Source organism: Apium graveolens, unplaced genomic scaffold (genome assembly GCF_009905375.1).
Source record: "Apium graveolens cultivar Ventura unplaced genomic scaffold, ASM990537v1 ctg7062, whole genome shotgun sequence".
Classification (NCBI taxonomy): domain Eukaryota; kingdom Viridiplantae; phylum Streptophyta; class Magnoliopsida; order Apiales; family Apiaceae; genus Apium; species Apium graveolens.
Genome location: NW_027420009.1, coordinates 43,145 through 59,221, shown reverse-complemented (window position 1 = coordinate 59,221; position 16,077 = coordinate 43,145). Strand labels below are relative to the sequence as shown.

The 16,077-nt window shown below is 38.6% G+C and overlaps 2 protein-coding genes across 2 annotated transcripts; both read left to right on the top strand.

The window, feature by feature from the left end:
• The first annotated feature begins 4,085 nt into the window (after positions 1-4,085).
• On the top strand, positions 4,086-4,850 carry LOC141703748 (uncharacterized). The gene has a single exon (XM_074507179.1). It carries the CDS (start codon positions 4,086-4,088, stop codon positions 4,848-4,850), a length of 765 nt encoding a protein of 254 aa, XP_074363280.1.
• Positions 4,851-6,349: 1,499 nt separating this feature from the next.
• On the top strand, positions 6,350-12,318 carry LOC141703747 (uncharacterized). Its single transcript, XM_074507177.1, has 7 exons — positions 6,350-6,752; positions 6,851-6,906; positions 7,091-7,207; positions 7,298-7,540; positions 7,600-7,704; positions 11,657-11,830; positions 12,211-12,318. Exons 1-7 carry the CDS (start codon positions 6,350-6,352, stop codon positions 12,316-12,318), a joined length of 1,206 nt encoding a protein of 401 aa, XP_074363278.1.
• Positions 12,319-16,077: the final 3,759 nt, after the last annotated feature.

Here is a 16,077-nt window from a genome sequence, read left to right as displayed (position 1 = left end):
ACCATCCTACAAGGCCTGAAGAAAAGAATTTGAAGAAATACCCCGATGTTTGGGTCGACGAACTCCCGAATGTATTGTGGTCGTATAGGACGACTCCCCGAAGTGCGACCGGGCGAAACTCCCTTCCGACTTGCATACGGAGTCGACGCCGTCATACATTGTCGAGATAAGTCTCACCTCACCACGGGTCGACGTATTCGATCCTGCTCTATCTCTCGTCGGACTTCGCCTTCACAATGATCTGTTATAAGAAACAAGGGAAGAAGCCCGAATGCGGATGATCGCCCAACAATAAAAACTGCAAGGTACTTCAACAAAAAAGTCAAACCCAAAGACTTCAAGGTCAACGACCTTGTCTTAAGAGATTCCGCAGCATCACAACCCACTGTCTCAGGAAAATTCAAACCAGCATGGAAGGCCCTTATCGGATCTCGAGACTTGTAAGTACGGGGACCTATGAGCTTGCTCACCTCGACGGGAAGCCCATCAAAAATGCCTGGAATAGAATTCACCTCAAAATTTCTATCAATAATTTAATCTCAGTTGTAACTTGTTATCTTGAGGCAGTAAATGCCATTTCAAAGACAAACCCTCGATGTAATGGGGGTCGTTACGAGGCTCCCACCGAGGGGTGTTTAGGTTATGATGAACAAATTCCTTTAATTTGGAAAAAGCACAGACTTTCACTTTCTTCGCTCCTTACTAACTAAAAATATATATATATAACTCAAATAATCGGAGACTCGAAAATCATTCATTTCTAGGCAAATGTTTATACAGCCTCTTCACGTCGACGGTCTGGGCAATAAAATCTCTCTCATAATGTAAACACTCGACCACGAACTTGATAAACGGCTTAATATTTCAAACTCGAGACAAATAGATGTTAAAACCAGCCAATATGTAACTGCTTACAACATGGAAATAAACTTAAACAATGGATCGCATACCTTAAACTTCCTACAAATCCATCATCTGGTGTTATCAATAAAATTCTTAAACACATAAAAATATTCAAATCCGATTACAAAAAACCACAGGGTATACCCTGCCTTCATGCGTTATCACCCTTCGATGCCAAGTCACGAAGATAGTCATCAAAGGCATGACCATCGACGGCAATACCAGCCTCTTCCATCCGTCGGAGACATCGTCCATAACCGTCATCCAAAGCACCAGCGATATCTTCAACAGCTTTCTCTACTTCTTTCTTCAAATCTTCATTTTCCTTCACGATCAACTTGTAGGAGCCATCCATTCCTTCGACCTGTCGGTCCAAGCCTTGGCGCTTGCTTCTTTCCTCTTCAAGATCCCTTTCCACCTCGAGCAGTCGACCCTCGAGTTCTCGTATCCTCCCACTCGACACCTGCTCAACAGCCTCCATCTCAGCAACCTTTTCGACAATGCGGAATTTGCCTTAGACAAATCAGCCACCCTATGCTCGAGTTCCGCAAAACCCACCACAATCTTCTTCTTTTCCCCCTTCAAGGCAGCAACTTCAGCTTCGAGCTTGGAACAAGCCTCACCATCAGCATCAGCCTGGTAATCCTCCAGTATATGCATAAAATCGGAAAGAAACTGCAAAAAAAAGGGGGGGACATGAAAACAGGGTCGACAACTATGACTATAAACGACTATGACCGAACATGAAAACAAAGGAACATGCACATAAAAAAGAAAGAGAAGGGAATGCACGTACCCGCCCAGCCCGGCTCTTACATCGATCCACAAGGTCCTCACGCTTCCTCCCATCATAAGCAACCAAATCCTGAGGTAAGTTAAAGAGATTAAGTGCTCTCAAGGGCATGGTTGATCCCCCCGTCCATCGCTCTGTGGGCTGAATCTCGACCCTCATCACCTCTTTCTTCGATCGAGGGTCGACGGTCTTTCCATAAACCCTTTCCCCTGCAATAGCCACAGTTTTGTTCACAACCTCGACCCCGCCCCCCCGTCCTCCAACAACTACCTCATCATCCTCCCTCCGAAACCGCTTTCGGGGGTTACCTTCCACGCGGACGAGATCTGAAACAACCCTCTCATTGTCTTCAATTACCTTATTTCCCTGGTCATCAAGCAACTCAATTGAAACTGAATGAGGAACCCCCGACGGTCCAGCCTTGGCCGCATCAGCAGGCTTCCTCGCAGCACGCTGCAGCAACAACATCATTGCCTTGTCCATTCCTCCTCGAATCCCACCGTCTAAACCTTTTTAAGTGAAGCACCTTCCACTACAAAGAAACAAACAAAACAACAAGTCAGCCATCCTATATATAGGCACTTACGAAATTAAAATAAGCAAGAGCCGACAATGACAAGTACAAAAACTAAGTACATGAATAAAATAAGGGCAATAATAAGTAATACATCCCCCTTACAATCGTGCATCCCTAGAAAACCAGTGTCCTTCAAATCTAAGTGCGTATACCATGTCCTTGACCCATGAAACTCATCGAGGTAGGCAGTATCGTGCTTCTCCATGTTATTTAAATAATCAATCGTGCCCTGACTAACTTTCCCGCAAGGCTTTACAAATTCCAAGTCAGGACCCCCAACGTACAGCCATTGCGAGTGATAACCGGAGTTCGATGACCTAACACTAACAATCTTCATCCTTCGATGTCGGGAGTCGAAATATACTTGACCACCATAATACCGCACACCATAAATAGAGAAAAATAATTTCAGAGTCGGTGATCGACCCTTATCATAGCACAGCGCCATAAAACCACTTAACTGAGCAACAGAATTCGGTGTCAGCTGCCCTAGACCACAACCGATAGCCTCATACATCGTCAGGAAGAACGGATGCATCGGCAAACGAAGACCAAACTAAAACATTATCATCGCAACCCCATGCATCCCGAACTCGGGCATCATCCAAACCCTCTCATCTGCTGTCGGCACTCGATACCGGTAGCCATTAGACAAGTCGATGTACTTCTCCAACTTACTCGCAGGGGGATCGACGGTGATGTAATAACTAAGATAGTTTAGACTAGGTTTGCTCTCAAATTCGATCCTACCTAGCCGAAGACTTTCCTCGACCGTTCTATTCCTAAGTTCCAGGGTACGAGGACTTAGGGGTGGAGAGGGCATAGGACCTGGAGGCACCCCCTTCAAAAACTCATCACTCCCTAAGAAATCAAAAGATCCACACTGACCTAGGTCTGGGATCTCCAGATTATCCAAGTTCAAAACGGACTCCTCGTCACCCTCCTCTAGCGGTCGCTTCCCGGGGTCCCGATTGGTGGCACTATGCGACGACGACGACGAAGGTAGAGAGAGAGAGAGTAAACGACTTACAATGCAAGCCAAGGACGCGCAGCAATCCCCTTTTAGATGCCTGGAGAGGAAGTCGAAGAGGTTAGCCCAGAAATCTGCAAAAAAAAAGCCTGGAAAAACAAATTCAAAAACACACATGAACGGATATATACCTTCAAAAAAAAAAGAGAAAAAGAAAAAGAAAGGCGAGAGAACAACAACAAGACAAAAAGCATTGCGTTTAATTCCTTTCTTTTTTCGGGCACACACAGTTGACTCCTATCTCGAATTAACAGTTATTTCTTATTTTTCTTTTGCTTCATTTGTTCGTTTTTTCACTGATTTTTCCCTTCATTTTATTATCCTGTCCGGTCACTAACTTTATTCAGGTATCAAGACAAAAATCTCGGAATTCAAAACGCAAGGGTGAAAAGCACGAAAGATATTGCGCAAAACAAGGAGGGGGACTAATGTTGGACCAGGACAAGACGGCCCAAAGGAATTATAGTTAGAATAATTACAATACATTATGTAAAGCCCAAGAAGGCCCACATTGTAAGGTTTGAGCCCATTTGGGACTTAGTATAAATAAAAGACAACAATCCCATTTGAAGGGGTTGGCTAATTAAGCAAAGAAGATCATCTCTTAAAACTATAGTCTAATAATAATATTATTATTGGCTCATCAGTTTTGAAGGTCTGGTTATTATTGAGCCAATAAGAAGAAGTGGTGGTTTAGCTCTATTGTGGAAGGAGCATGATCATGCAAAGTTGATGAGTTTTTTTCTCAAAATCATATAGATGTGGAGGTTAATGTGGATGGAATGCATCAATGGAGATTAACTGGGATTTATGGAGAACCTAATCGAGCTAATAGAACTAAAACTTGGGATCTTTTACGTCACTTAGCACGGGATTCAAACCTCCCGTGGTGTGTTGTGGGGGATCTAAATAATGTCATGTATGTGAATGACAAAGTAGGAGGTCTGCCATATCCAAGATGGCTCATAGATGGATTTAATGAGGCTCTTCAAGATGCAGGACTTATTGATGGGAACATTACCGGGCATCAATTTACTTGGGAATGGGGAGCTGGTACAGAAAATTGGATGGAGGTCCGGCTAGATAGAGCTCTCACATCGAGTTTGTGGATGCAATGTTTCCCAGTGGCAAAATTGTATAATTTGGAGGGAGCAGCTTCGAATCATAGTCCTATATTCTTCGTTCCACAACAAGAATGTAAATGGAATATTCCTTACAAATTTTATTTCGAGAACGCATGGTTATTGGACCCTATGTGCGCTCAGTTGGTTAAGGATAATTGGGAAGGTGACAGTGGACTAAGCATCCAACAAAAAGTGCAGCTATGTGGCGATAAATTGGCTCTTTGGGGAAAAGAAGTGACTAGTAATTTCAGTGGTAGAATTAGGACTTTAAAGGAAGATTTGAGGCGATATAGAGGCAAAAGGGATACAGAGGGTTTAAAGAGGTATAATGAGGCAAGTAAGAAAATGGCTTTAATTCTTAATCAGTGGGAGGTGTTCTGGCGTCAACGTGCAAAACAACTGTGGCTTCAAGCCGGCGATTAGAATAGCCGATATTTTCATGCATTTGCTAGTACTCGAAAATGAAATAATCAAATACATAGATTGCAGAATGGGGAAGGACAATGGGTAGATTAGGATAACGGCATATCTGAGCTTATTAAGGGTTTTTCTCAAGATTATTCAGCACAACAGAATCTGAGTGGCAGGAAGTAGTGCACTGCATTCCTTCAACCATAACTCAAGCTCAGAACGAAACTCTACTGAAGCAAATCACGGAGGAGGAAGTCAAGGAGGCTCTGTTCCAAATGCAGCCTGACAAATCACCGGGGCCAGATGGTATGACCCCAACGTTCTTTCAGAAGCATTGGAGTATTGTGGGAAGAGACATTGTAACAATGGTACACCAATTCTTTACTGAGGGTGTTTTGGGTAATGGTCTAAATGATACTAATATTGTGTTAATTCCGAAGAAAAAATCCCCATCTTTGATGAGCGATCTAAGACAAATATCTTTTTGCAATGTTCTTATAAAGATTATTACAAAAGTAATTGCAAATAGAATGAAGTGTCTTTTGGAGTTGGTTGTGTCAGAAAATCAAAGTGCTTTTATACCTGGGAGGCTTATTTCAGACAATGTAATGGTCTCCTATGAAGTTATGCATTATTTAAAGCGTAAGAGAAGAGGTAGAGAAGATTATATGGCTATAAAAGTAGATATGAGCAAGGCCTATGACAGAGTAGAGTGGAACTATCTCGTAGCAATTCTTTTGTAAATGGGTTTTCATGAATGGTGGGTATTTCTGATAATGAAGTGTGTTAACTCAGTGTCATATCATATCATTCATGCTAAAAGAGAGCTTGGTCCAATCTATCCTACTCGAGGCATCCGTCAAGGGGATCTGTTATCTCCATATTTATTTATTCTATGTGCTGAAGTTCTCTCTGCTCTGATTCGGAGAAATGAAAACCAGAATTTGATTCAACGTGTTAAGGTTTGTCGTCAGGCGCCAAAGATTTCTCACATGTTTTTTTGCTGATGATTCTTATCTATATTATAGAGCTAATGAGACAGAGGCACGACGGATTCTAACAATTCTGCGTACTTTTGAGGTGGCTTCAGGTCAAAAAGTGAACTTGCTGAAATCCTCAATTTTCTTCAGCTCAAACATAAGGCAGGACTGTAAGCAGCAGATATGTCAGATTCTTCAAATGGTAGAAACGGATAAAGACTGTATATATTTGGGATTCCCAAATATGATGGGCAGGAGTAAAGTTTCTACACTCGGGTTTCTGAAAGATAAGGTGAAAAAGTGCATTTTAAGTTGGGATGGGAAATTGATCTCGGGAAAGAAGTCTTAGTGAAATCGGTGGTTCAGTCCTTACCCACCTATGCTATGAGTGTATTCATTTTTCCACTGGATATTACGAGAGACCTGGAAAGATCTATATCTAAATTTTGGTGAAATTCAAGTTCAAGTGAAAAGCGAGGTATCCATTGGATGAGTTGGGAGCGTTTGTCTCGTCACAAAGCAACAGGAGGCATGGGTTTCCGGGATTTCAGAGACTTCAACATCGCCATGTTGGGTAAGCAAGGATGGAGATTCGTATCAAATCCAAACAGTTTGGTGAGTAGGCTTTATAAGGCTCGATATTTTCCCAAAGGTACGTTTCTGGAGGCTGAAGCTGGCAATAATCCTAGCTTTGTTTGGAGGAGTATATTGGAAGCTAAAGACTTGATTAAGTCTGGGATGAGATGGAAGGTGGGTTCTGGGGATTTTATAAACATCTTGGGTCAACCTTGGCTACTTGATGATCATAACCCATTTATTACATCGAATTCCAGGAGTCTCGATAATACAAAAGTTGCTTCAATTATGACTACATATCAAAGTGGATGGGATGAAGATATTTTAGCTGACTTGTTAAATGAAAGAGACCAGAGCTGTATTCGCAGCTTCCCGAATAGGTCAAGTAGGGGATCAAGATGTTCCGTACTAGAGCAAAGAAGCATCAGGTCATTATTCAGTGAAAAATTCTTATAGGCTTTTGCAGGCTCAAAAAAATCGTGGGAGACAGCAGGACAATTCAAGCTTCTGGGGTAAGATTTGGAAACTTAAAGCTCCTCCGAAAGTATTAAACTTTGTGTGGAGGTCCTTATCTAATTGCCTACCAACGAGGTATATGCTTGCTCAATGAAATGTTCTTATCAACTGCATATGCCCGAGATGTAATCTATACGAGGAGACAATTATTCATGTTCTGGTTTTATGTCCGGAGCTCAGCAATGTTGGCAACGAGTTCTTCCGGAAGTAAACTGTGCGGTAAGTGAGGATCTCACCCAGTGGTGGGAAAAGGTGCTCATATATTGTAACAATGAAAGACGAGTTGAGATTGCTTCGGTTAGTTGGGCGATATGGAAGGCGAGGAATGATTTGGTGTGAAACAACAAATACACTTAAACTAATGTGGTCATAGCATCGGCAAAACAGTATCTTGTACAATGGAGATTAGCTCACAGAGGTTATACCGGCATTTCTTACCCTAACCTAGTTCAGGGAGATGGTGCTGTATTTTGGGCAAAACCACAGATGGACATAATCAAGATCACAGTCGACGGAGCTACATTTACTGAGTTTCATGCTTCGGGGATAGGTATGATAGCTAGGGATGATAAAGGAGAATTAATTTTGGCTTGTACAATTCAGTTGGGTGGTTTGTTTTCGGCAGAATTGGTTGAAGCCTTTCCTATCAAGGAAGCACTGAGCTGGATTAAACAAAGAAAATGGTGCAGGTGGTGATTGAGTCGGACAGCCTGGTGGTTGTTCAGGCAATTCGTAGCAAAGTCCTTAAGGTGTCTCCGTTTGGACGTGTTATTGAGGAATGCCGGCGTAGTTTGGTCGAATTAAACACAATTTCCGTGTTATTTCCGCTCACAAGTTAGCTAGATTGTCATATTCATTTTCGGATCGGGTTTTTGATAGGAGCTCTATTTCTAATTGGTGTTGAGACTGTTATTATGGTTGAGGCCAATTAATAAAATCTTCTTGTTTGTCAAAAAAAATCGTTTATACGCTACCAGCACAAGAAAAAAAAACTTAGGACATGTTAGGCAAACATTTGTATAACTTTTAAATATTTATCAACTTATTACTTATAAATCCCTTATTCGGTTTAAGTAATAAGTTACTTATTTTAATATTTTCTAACGTGCACTTAAATCACAATCACATATGGTGGTTGCATATATCTTAAATTATGCACTTCATTTGCTATAACGATACATCAGAACAAGATAACAAGATGTGGTAGTTTTGTTTTAATTGTAGTTTTGTTTTAATTACCGTGAAGTCGTGAACTATCTATACAAATAAATGTGCATACTCGCCCGCAAGGGTAAAAGGAAGGATATCTTGGTCACAGGTTCGAATTTCACGAGCGAAAAATTTATTATTATGCCTCCTGAGTCAGAACATGTCGCTTAAATACGATTTACCTTGGTTCACGTGATTTGTAGGCTATTGCGTGAGCCCGTAGATTTTACCAGTGCGCACCCAAATAGTAGCGGCTGCGGGTTACCTACGCTAAAAAAATGCATGTACACACTCCTAAAACCAAGTACTGAACTTAAGGTTCTGTCGGAAAAAAAGTTGGAACATATATTACATGAATTTTAATTTTCCGATAACAATAATGTGAATTATGATCAACCCTAATAATTCAATATAAGATTAACTCGGATAGCACTCATTAGATCTAAATATATAATTAGGATTATCTTATGCGATATTATCAAGATTACATAATAATTGTAATACGGAAGTGTACCTGATTCCATAACGATAAATATGAATACGGATTGTGGGGCTTGATCTTCGGCAGACTTAATTCGGCCTTTAACTATATCTCACTCAATCCAATATCAATAGAGTAGATGTTACATGAATAAAGAAAAGACTCCTGACTAGAACTTATTTATCAGTTATTTTGTAGAATGTTTTTTAAATTTTTTGTATATAATTATTAATTGGATTTTCTAATAAAAGTGACAAAATTGTATATATATTTATAGTCATAAAATTATAAAGTTTCATTATTCAACCTATTCATATTTTATTTTCCATCTTTAAATATAGTTTATCTAAAAAAATTTATTTTAAACATGTTACAGAAATATGTATGTACAACTAAATTATTAAACGCTAAAATTATTTTACTAGTTACTCTTCTATATATTTACTCAAATTATCTCGTTATTTATTTAATATTATTAAGAAAATAGAAAATAATAATAATAATAATAATAATAATAATAATAAAATAATAGTCATAATAACAATAATAATAAGAAGTTTTGAATTAGATTTTGAATAAGAATAAGTTATTAAATATATTGATTAAATTAGAAAAGGTAAAGGAGTGATAATGATGTGCACTTAATTATTAAAATTCTAATTTTAATATTTAGAGGATGTTTTGTGCTATATATATATATAACACAATAAGCTAGTAAAAAAAGAGTAAAACCCTAGAGCAAGGCTTGCGGCGAGAGAGGAGAAAAGCAAGGTGGAAAGAAAAGTAAAAAAAGAAACTGGGACGTTGGTTGAAACTATAATTTTTTAAGCGCTCTTTTGTTTTATACAATATCATGGAGAGCAAGTACTACTCCTACAGTGTTGTATAATTATTTAAGTCATGTTATAGTGGTGTTTTATGAGATCTATGAAATAGGGAGTGTGTATGTGTTAAGTCAAATCATGATTTAGGTTTTATTATTATTATATTATGTGCATACATGACAATAGGTTCTTGTGCATTCTATTATTTTATATTCTATGTGTTTAATTTTGGATTGGCTCATTATTTTATTAATATAATCACTGTCTCTGTTATTAAGTGTTGTTATTAAGTGTTGGAATATGAATTCTTGTTTTAAGGTTTCAAGATTACTTAGATATGTACATGATTTGTTTAAGTCTTTTGGGTGTATCAGTTTAGAGACCTCTGTAATTTATCCTGTATAACTGTTGATGTCGTGTGTTAAATATATTGATAAATTAATTTAGTTTGTAATTAGATATAATCTTTGTTTAGTCTTTATATGAATGACTTGTAATTATGTGATTTATGAAATGTTCGATTACTTGTATTATAATATATTAAATTATAAATGTATTTTAAGTGGTTAAACTATGTAAGCTTGTTATATATTAAAGTATAAATTTGTGTCCGTGAGATGTATATGTTTAGCCAAACTGAGAAGTTATTTACTTAAATATTTGTTTATTACTTTACTTTTGTTTGACTTATGCAAGGACATGACTTTCGTATGCATAGTCATGTTTATTATTATTATTTTTAGTATTTTATTAGCAAGATCACCAACCTCTAGATTAGTATGTACATTCAGACTTATTTGATCAACATGTTTAATTAGCAAGCATTAAACCTGTGGTCGTAATAATGAGTAGTTGTGTCCTAATTGGGTTAAAAACTATGTAAATAATTTACAAGTAATAATGATTAATTAATAAATTACTATATAAAATACATAAAATAATAAATTAAAATTTTGTATTTAGATCGTGGGCCAGGAATTTTGTGTTGTGGTTGTGGATTCCATTAGTGTTAGAGTTTGCATTTTCAAGTTACGAATTTTGTCCCCTTTTTATTTAGCGCTACTCCGCTTGTCCATTATATTTATTTGATTCATTTCGTTCTACTCTTTGTACATTCCGTTAATATTTGCTTTGACCGTTTTAATTTCTGAAAATTATTTTAAAAATTAATTTTGAAAATATTAGATATCTGTTTATGAGGTTTTTAAAAAATATTTATGACACAATATGTTTTGGAAATCTGAAATATTTGTCTTAGGTGATTTTAAAATTTCGCGTGAATATTTTTATTTGACCCTTATAGCGATATAGGGTATACCGAGTTAATCAGCTGTAGGGGTACTACAGCCATGTCATTGCGGCACCAGTGACATGACACTTCCGTGACAGTGTGATAGGTCACAGCGTATCCTTCTGTTAGCTCTTATGAAAAACTTTTGCGTATTTGATATTTGTTCAGGATACGTGGGTGCACTCAGAGTTTGATTTATGATTTGATTATGGTGACGTCGTATATGCCGTACATTTTATCCATTATGTTGCACAAATTAGGTACCCTATGATGTGTGTATTTGTATCTGTTCTGATCTCGGTATGAAATATGTTAAGCACTCGTTGCTTCAGCCTTACTTATTTTTAAATTTGTTGTTTTATTATAAATTGCATGATTATTTACTTCTGATCTCTTGATTTATAAACTGTACTCCAAATCTGTACTGCGCATTTGGCTCATGTCGTATTCTTTTTCCGGCAGGTGCTTAGGGGGTCTGGGACTGTGTGATGGAGAGTTTCCCTTTATTTCGTTCTTAGAATTTCAGACTTCTATTATTATGTAGACTTAATTATTTATTAGAGATTTTGGAATTTATATTATTGGTTTGAAATGTTCAGAGATTTAATTTATTACTTTGGAGATCTTTAGACTGTTTAATTTTTATTTAGGAAATATGTTAGCGCTCTGTTTGCAGGTTTTTGGATTTTAAGTAATATCACCCTTCTATTTTAAGAAAGGGGTGTTATAGAGATGGCATCAGAGCTTAGGTTCTTTCTTGTAGAAAACCTACTTAGGTTAACCTGTGAGTTTGGGTAGACGATAGGAAGGGTGTTCTATTTAATTTCGTTTCATTCTACTCTTTATCATTTCATTCCGCTTCATCTTTTCAAAATTTGTTTGTAACTGATTCCTCATATTTATTCTCGTAATCTTCATTCGTTCGTTATCTTATATTATAGATGCCTCCTAGACGTGATCATTTTCACATTGACCCCGCTCAGCTTATTGAGATGATAGGGCAAGAAGTGGCTCAGGCTGTACAGCAGGCCTTGGCAAACCAAGAAAATCAGAATGGCGAGGGAAATAAAAATGGACAAGGAAATCAGAATGGCGAGGGAAATCAGAAAGGACAAGTAAATCAAAATGGAAATGGTAATCAGAATCAGAATGGTTAGGGCCATCATTTGGAACCATTTGTATGGTTGGAGAGGTTTGTGAAGCAGAAATCAGACTCCTTTAGTTCAGCACCGACTCCTATTGATGCTGAAAATTGGATTGTTCATCTCGAGAAGATTTTTGATGCACTGGGTTGTGATGAGATTCAGAAGGTCAGGTTAGCTGTGTATAAGTTGGAAGGGGATGCTCAGAGGTGGTGGAGAGGAGTGAAAGCTACTATAGGGGAGCAGTATGCAGAGGCTTTGGAATGGCAGGGATTCAAGGAGGTGTTTTATGAGCAGTACTTCTCTAATGCTGATAGGGAGGCTTATTTGAGGGATGTCATTCTATTGTGCAGCACCATGATGAGAGCATTACTGATTATATGGCGAGGTTTATAAGGTTGGCTGGATTTGCTGGGACAGTTGCAGGGACTACTGCACAGCAGGCTGATAAATTTAAATGAGGGTTGAAGTCTTATTTGAGGGGTTCCATAATTTCTTTTAAATTTGATAATATGGAAGAGGTGGCTGATGCAGCAGAGGATGTTGAGAAGGAGCGCATAGATTTTAGGACTTCCAGGTCTAACATCGGTAGTAAGAGGACTATGGATGATCAGGGTTTTGCACATGGTAGACAGTGGTATGGAGGTCACAGTGGTCAGCAGGGACAGTGGCACGAATAGAGTCAGAACGGGGGTGGTCAGTCATTTCATGGTCGGAATTAGTATGTTGGTCATAATCAAAATCAGTAGTTTCAGTGACAGTAGCAGCCTAGGCAGTGGCGGAATCGTCAATATGGGCAGAGCCGTAACTTAGTGTATGGGGGAAACCCCAATATGATTCCAGTGGCTCCTTGTGCTACATGTGGTGGACATCATCCAGGTAGAGCTTGTTACAGACAGACTTGCGCGTGTTTCTTGTGTGTTAGCATGTCCCATAGGGCAAAGGATTGTACAGTGTCACGCAACACTGGTGGAGGAGGAGCTGGCGGTGGTAGTGGCAGTGGCAGTCAGCAGAATCCTACAGCCAGAGTGTTTGCATTGACAGCAAATCAGGCCGTATCTAATTCAAGTACTGTTTCAAAAACACTTCTTGTTGGTAGACGTGATGCTTTATGTGTTATTTGATACTGGTTCGACCCATTCTGTTGTGTCTTTATCATTTGTTCGTCATCTTGGCATTGCACCTACATTATTATATCTTCATATGTCTATTGCTACCCCGATGGGGAATTCTGTTATTATATCTGATGTATATAAAGAGTGTCCGATTATTGTTGGAGATAGAAATTATAAGGTTAACTTGCTTCCGATGGAGATGCATGACTTTGATATTATCTTGGGCATGGATTGGTTGAGTGAACATCGTGCCACAATTGATTGTCAAGGAAAGAGGGTGATCTTTAGGGATGCAGATAAACGAGAATTTGTATATCAAGGGTCTCAGCCGGAAGGGGAGGTTAAATTAATTTATGCTCTAAAGGCGAGAAACTTTTATCCAAGGGTTGTGATGGCTACCTTACTTTCGTGAAGGGTACATCAAAGGACGAACCTCGCATCGAGGATTATCCAGTTGTGAGGGAGTATGAAGATGTGTTCCCCGATGAGCTACCAGGTTTGCCACCACATAGAGAGGTGGAGTTTACTATCGAACTTGTACCAGGTGTCGAGCCAATTTCTAAGGCACCTTACCGGATGACACCACTTGAGTTACAGGAATTGAAGGAGCAGTTGCAAGAGTTATTGGATAGGAGATTTATCAGGCCAAGTGTGTCTCTCTGGAGCGCTCCTGTGTTGTTTGTAAAGAAGAATGATGGTTCCATGAGATTGTGCATTGACTATAGGGAGTTGAATAAGGTGATTGTCAGAAATAGGTATCCTTTGCCATGCATTGATGACGTTTGATCAGTTACAAGGGGCGAAGTACTTTTCTAAGATAGATTTGAGATCTGGTTACCATCAGTTACGAGTAAGAGAAGAGAATATTCCGAACACTGCATTTCATACTCGTTATGGTCATTATGAGTTTCTCGTGATGTCCTTTGGGTTGACGAATGTACAAGCGGTATTTATGGATTTGATGAATCAGGCCTTTCATGATTATCTGGATAAATTTTTGGTAGTCTTCATCGATGATATATTGATATACTCTAGGAGCAGAGAGGTGCATGAGGAACATTTACGTACCTTACTTGAAATTTTAAGGGAGAAGAAGTTGTTTGCGAAATTTTCCAAGTGTGAATTCTGGTCGGAGGAGGTGGCATTCTTGGGGCATATTGTATCTGGTAGAGGCATTGAATTGGATCCTGCGAAAGTCAAGGCTATGACTAATGGGCCAAGACCTAGAAATGCCACAGAGGTGAAGAGTTTCTTGGGTTTAGCAGGTTATTATAGGCTCTTTATGGAAGGTTTCTCTTCCATTGCTTTGCCATTGACTCAGCTCATGAGGAAGGACACTAAGTTTGAGTGGAATGATGATCGTGAGAAGAGCTTTCAAGAGTTGAAGAAGAGGTTGGTGTCTGCTCCAATACTTGTGTTTTCATCAGGGAGTAGAGGTTTTCAGGTTTATAGTGATGTTTCTAAGAAAGGATTGGGGTGTGTCCTTATACAGCATGTGAAGGTGATTTCTTACACCTCTAGACGGATCAAACCCTATGAGGTAAACTATCCTACCCATGACTTGGAGTTAGCAGCAGTGGTCTTTGCTTTGAAGATTTGGAGGCATTATTCGTATAGAGAGACTTGTGACATCTTCACTGATCACATGAATCTCAAATACATTTTTACTCAAAAGGAGCTTAATATGAGGCAGCGAACGTGGCTTGAACTTCTTAATGATCATGATGCTAATATTCAGTATCATCCAGGAAAGGCAAATGTAGTTGCAGACGCTCTGAGTAGGAAGGTGGCAGGCGGAAAGCAAACACATTTTCGTGTTGATGATGAGGTTGTGATATGGTTGGGTGGGAAATTATGTGTTCCCGCAGACCCGACGATCCGCGAGTGTAACACCCCCAAATCCAGGGTCAGGGATCCGGGTTGTCACGAGTTCCATTTCCCTTAACAACACCCAATCTTATTAAACAATCAACTACTCTGTACTGTGACCCCACAATAAACACACACACCACAAGTTATAGTCTCAGAGATGAACATCCAAAAATAATCACAAGTCATTTTATTCTACAATTATCTGCCAATACACCCTAAAAGGTTTTCTGAATAAATTTACATTTCTTTGCCATTATTACAATTCATAAATATACATAATCTGGTACATCAGAAGTTGAAAGCCTAGCCTATTGGTAGTTCCTTCATCAGCTACAACGATATCAACGCTTCCAGAAGACTGCAGAACGTTTTTTAACCGCTTGCGAATCGGGAGCTTGGTCATGTTCATCTTGTCTATCTGATGTTGTGTGATGAAAGAAGAAAGCAAGGGTGGGCAACAAGCCCACCAAAATAATATGTATAATGATTAACAATATATGAGCCTTCTCATAGTACTCATGAAAGTCTTGGTCAAAAGAAATGAACCAAGTTTGATATCTTAATGCGATGAAGTCGCAAAATATTCAGTATATATACATATATACTTTTCAAAATCTTGGAAGTCCTCTTCCATGCATAATATACACAAAGTTCCAGTTTATAACTGTATAAAACTATCGTTGCAAGGTGATCTCATATATCTAACCTTATCTCAACGCTTTTCTGAAAATCTTTGTCATTCATAAGACAATTATTAACTAGATATAAGTTTAAAAGATGAAGTTACAAGATACCCCAATATACTTATATCTTTCCCAAATACTACTTGAATTACCACCGTTCAAGTTATAATCAGTTTCAAAAGTTCATCACATAGATGAGACTACAAGACAAGATTTGAATAGATTCAATCTTTGAATATCATTATAAATAATGAAGTTACGAGATACTTCATCAAGTCCCGATATATAAATATATTCATATATATCTCCCATACATTTCCTGAAAACCTCTGTCATGTAAAGTATGAACAGAGTTGCAATATTCAATAAATTTGGAAAGAAAAGAATTTTGGCATAAACCCGATATCTTGCTGATTAGACAAAGATACCAATAAGTAACCTTTTCTACTAGTAGATGGATGAATCCCCCACCGGTCATCACCCTGGTCGTATTAGGACCTTATGCTGGACCGCCACCCGGCCTCTTACGCGTTGATGGACTGCCACCCAG

Coding starts and splice junctions, on each gene's coding strand:
- LOC141703748 (XM_074507179.1), top strand. CDS start 4,086: ATGCATCAATGGAGATTAACTGGGATTTATGGAGAACCTAATCGAGCT.
- LOC141703747 (XM_074507177.1), top strand. CDS start 6,350: ATGGGTTTCCGGGATTTCAGAGACTTCAACATCGCCATGTTGGGTAAG. Junction 7,705..11,656: donor AGGAATGCCGGCGTAGTTTG/GTCGAATTAAAC, acceptor CTTATATTATAG/ATGCCTCCTAGACGTGATCA. Junction 11,831..12,210: donor AGGGAAATCAGAAAGGACAA/GTAAATCAAAAT, acceptor TCTATTGTGCAG/CACCATGATGAGAGCATTAC.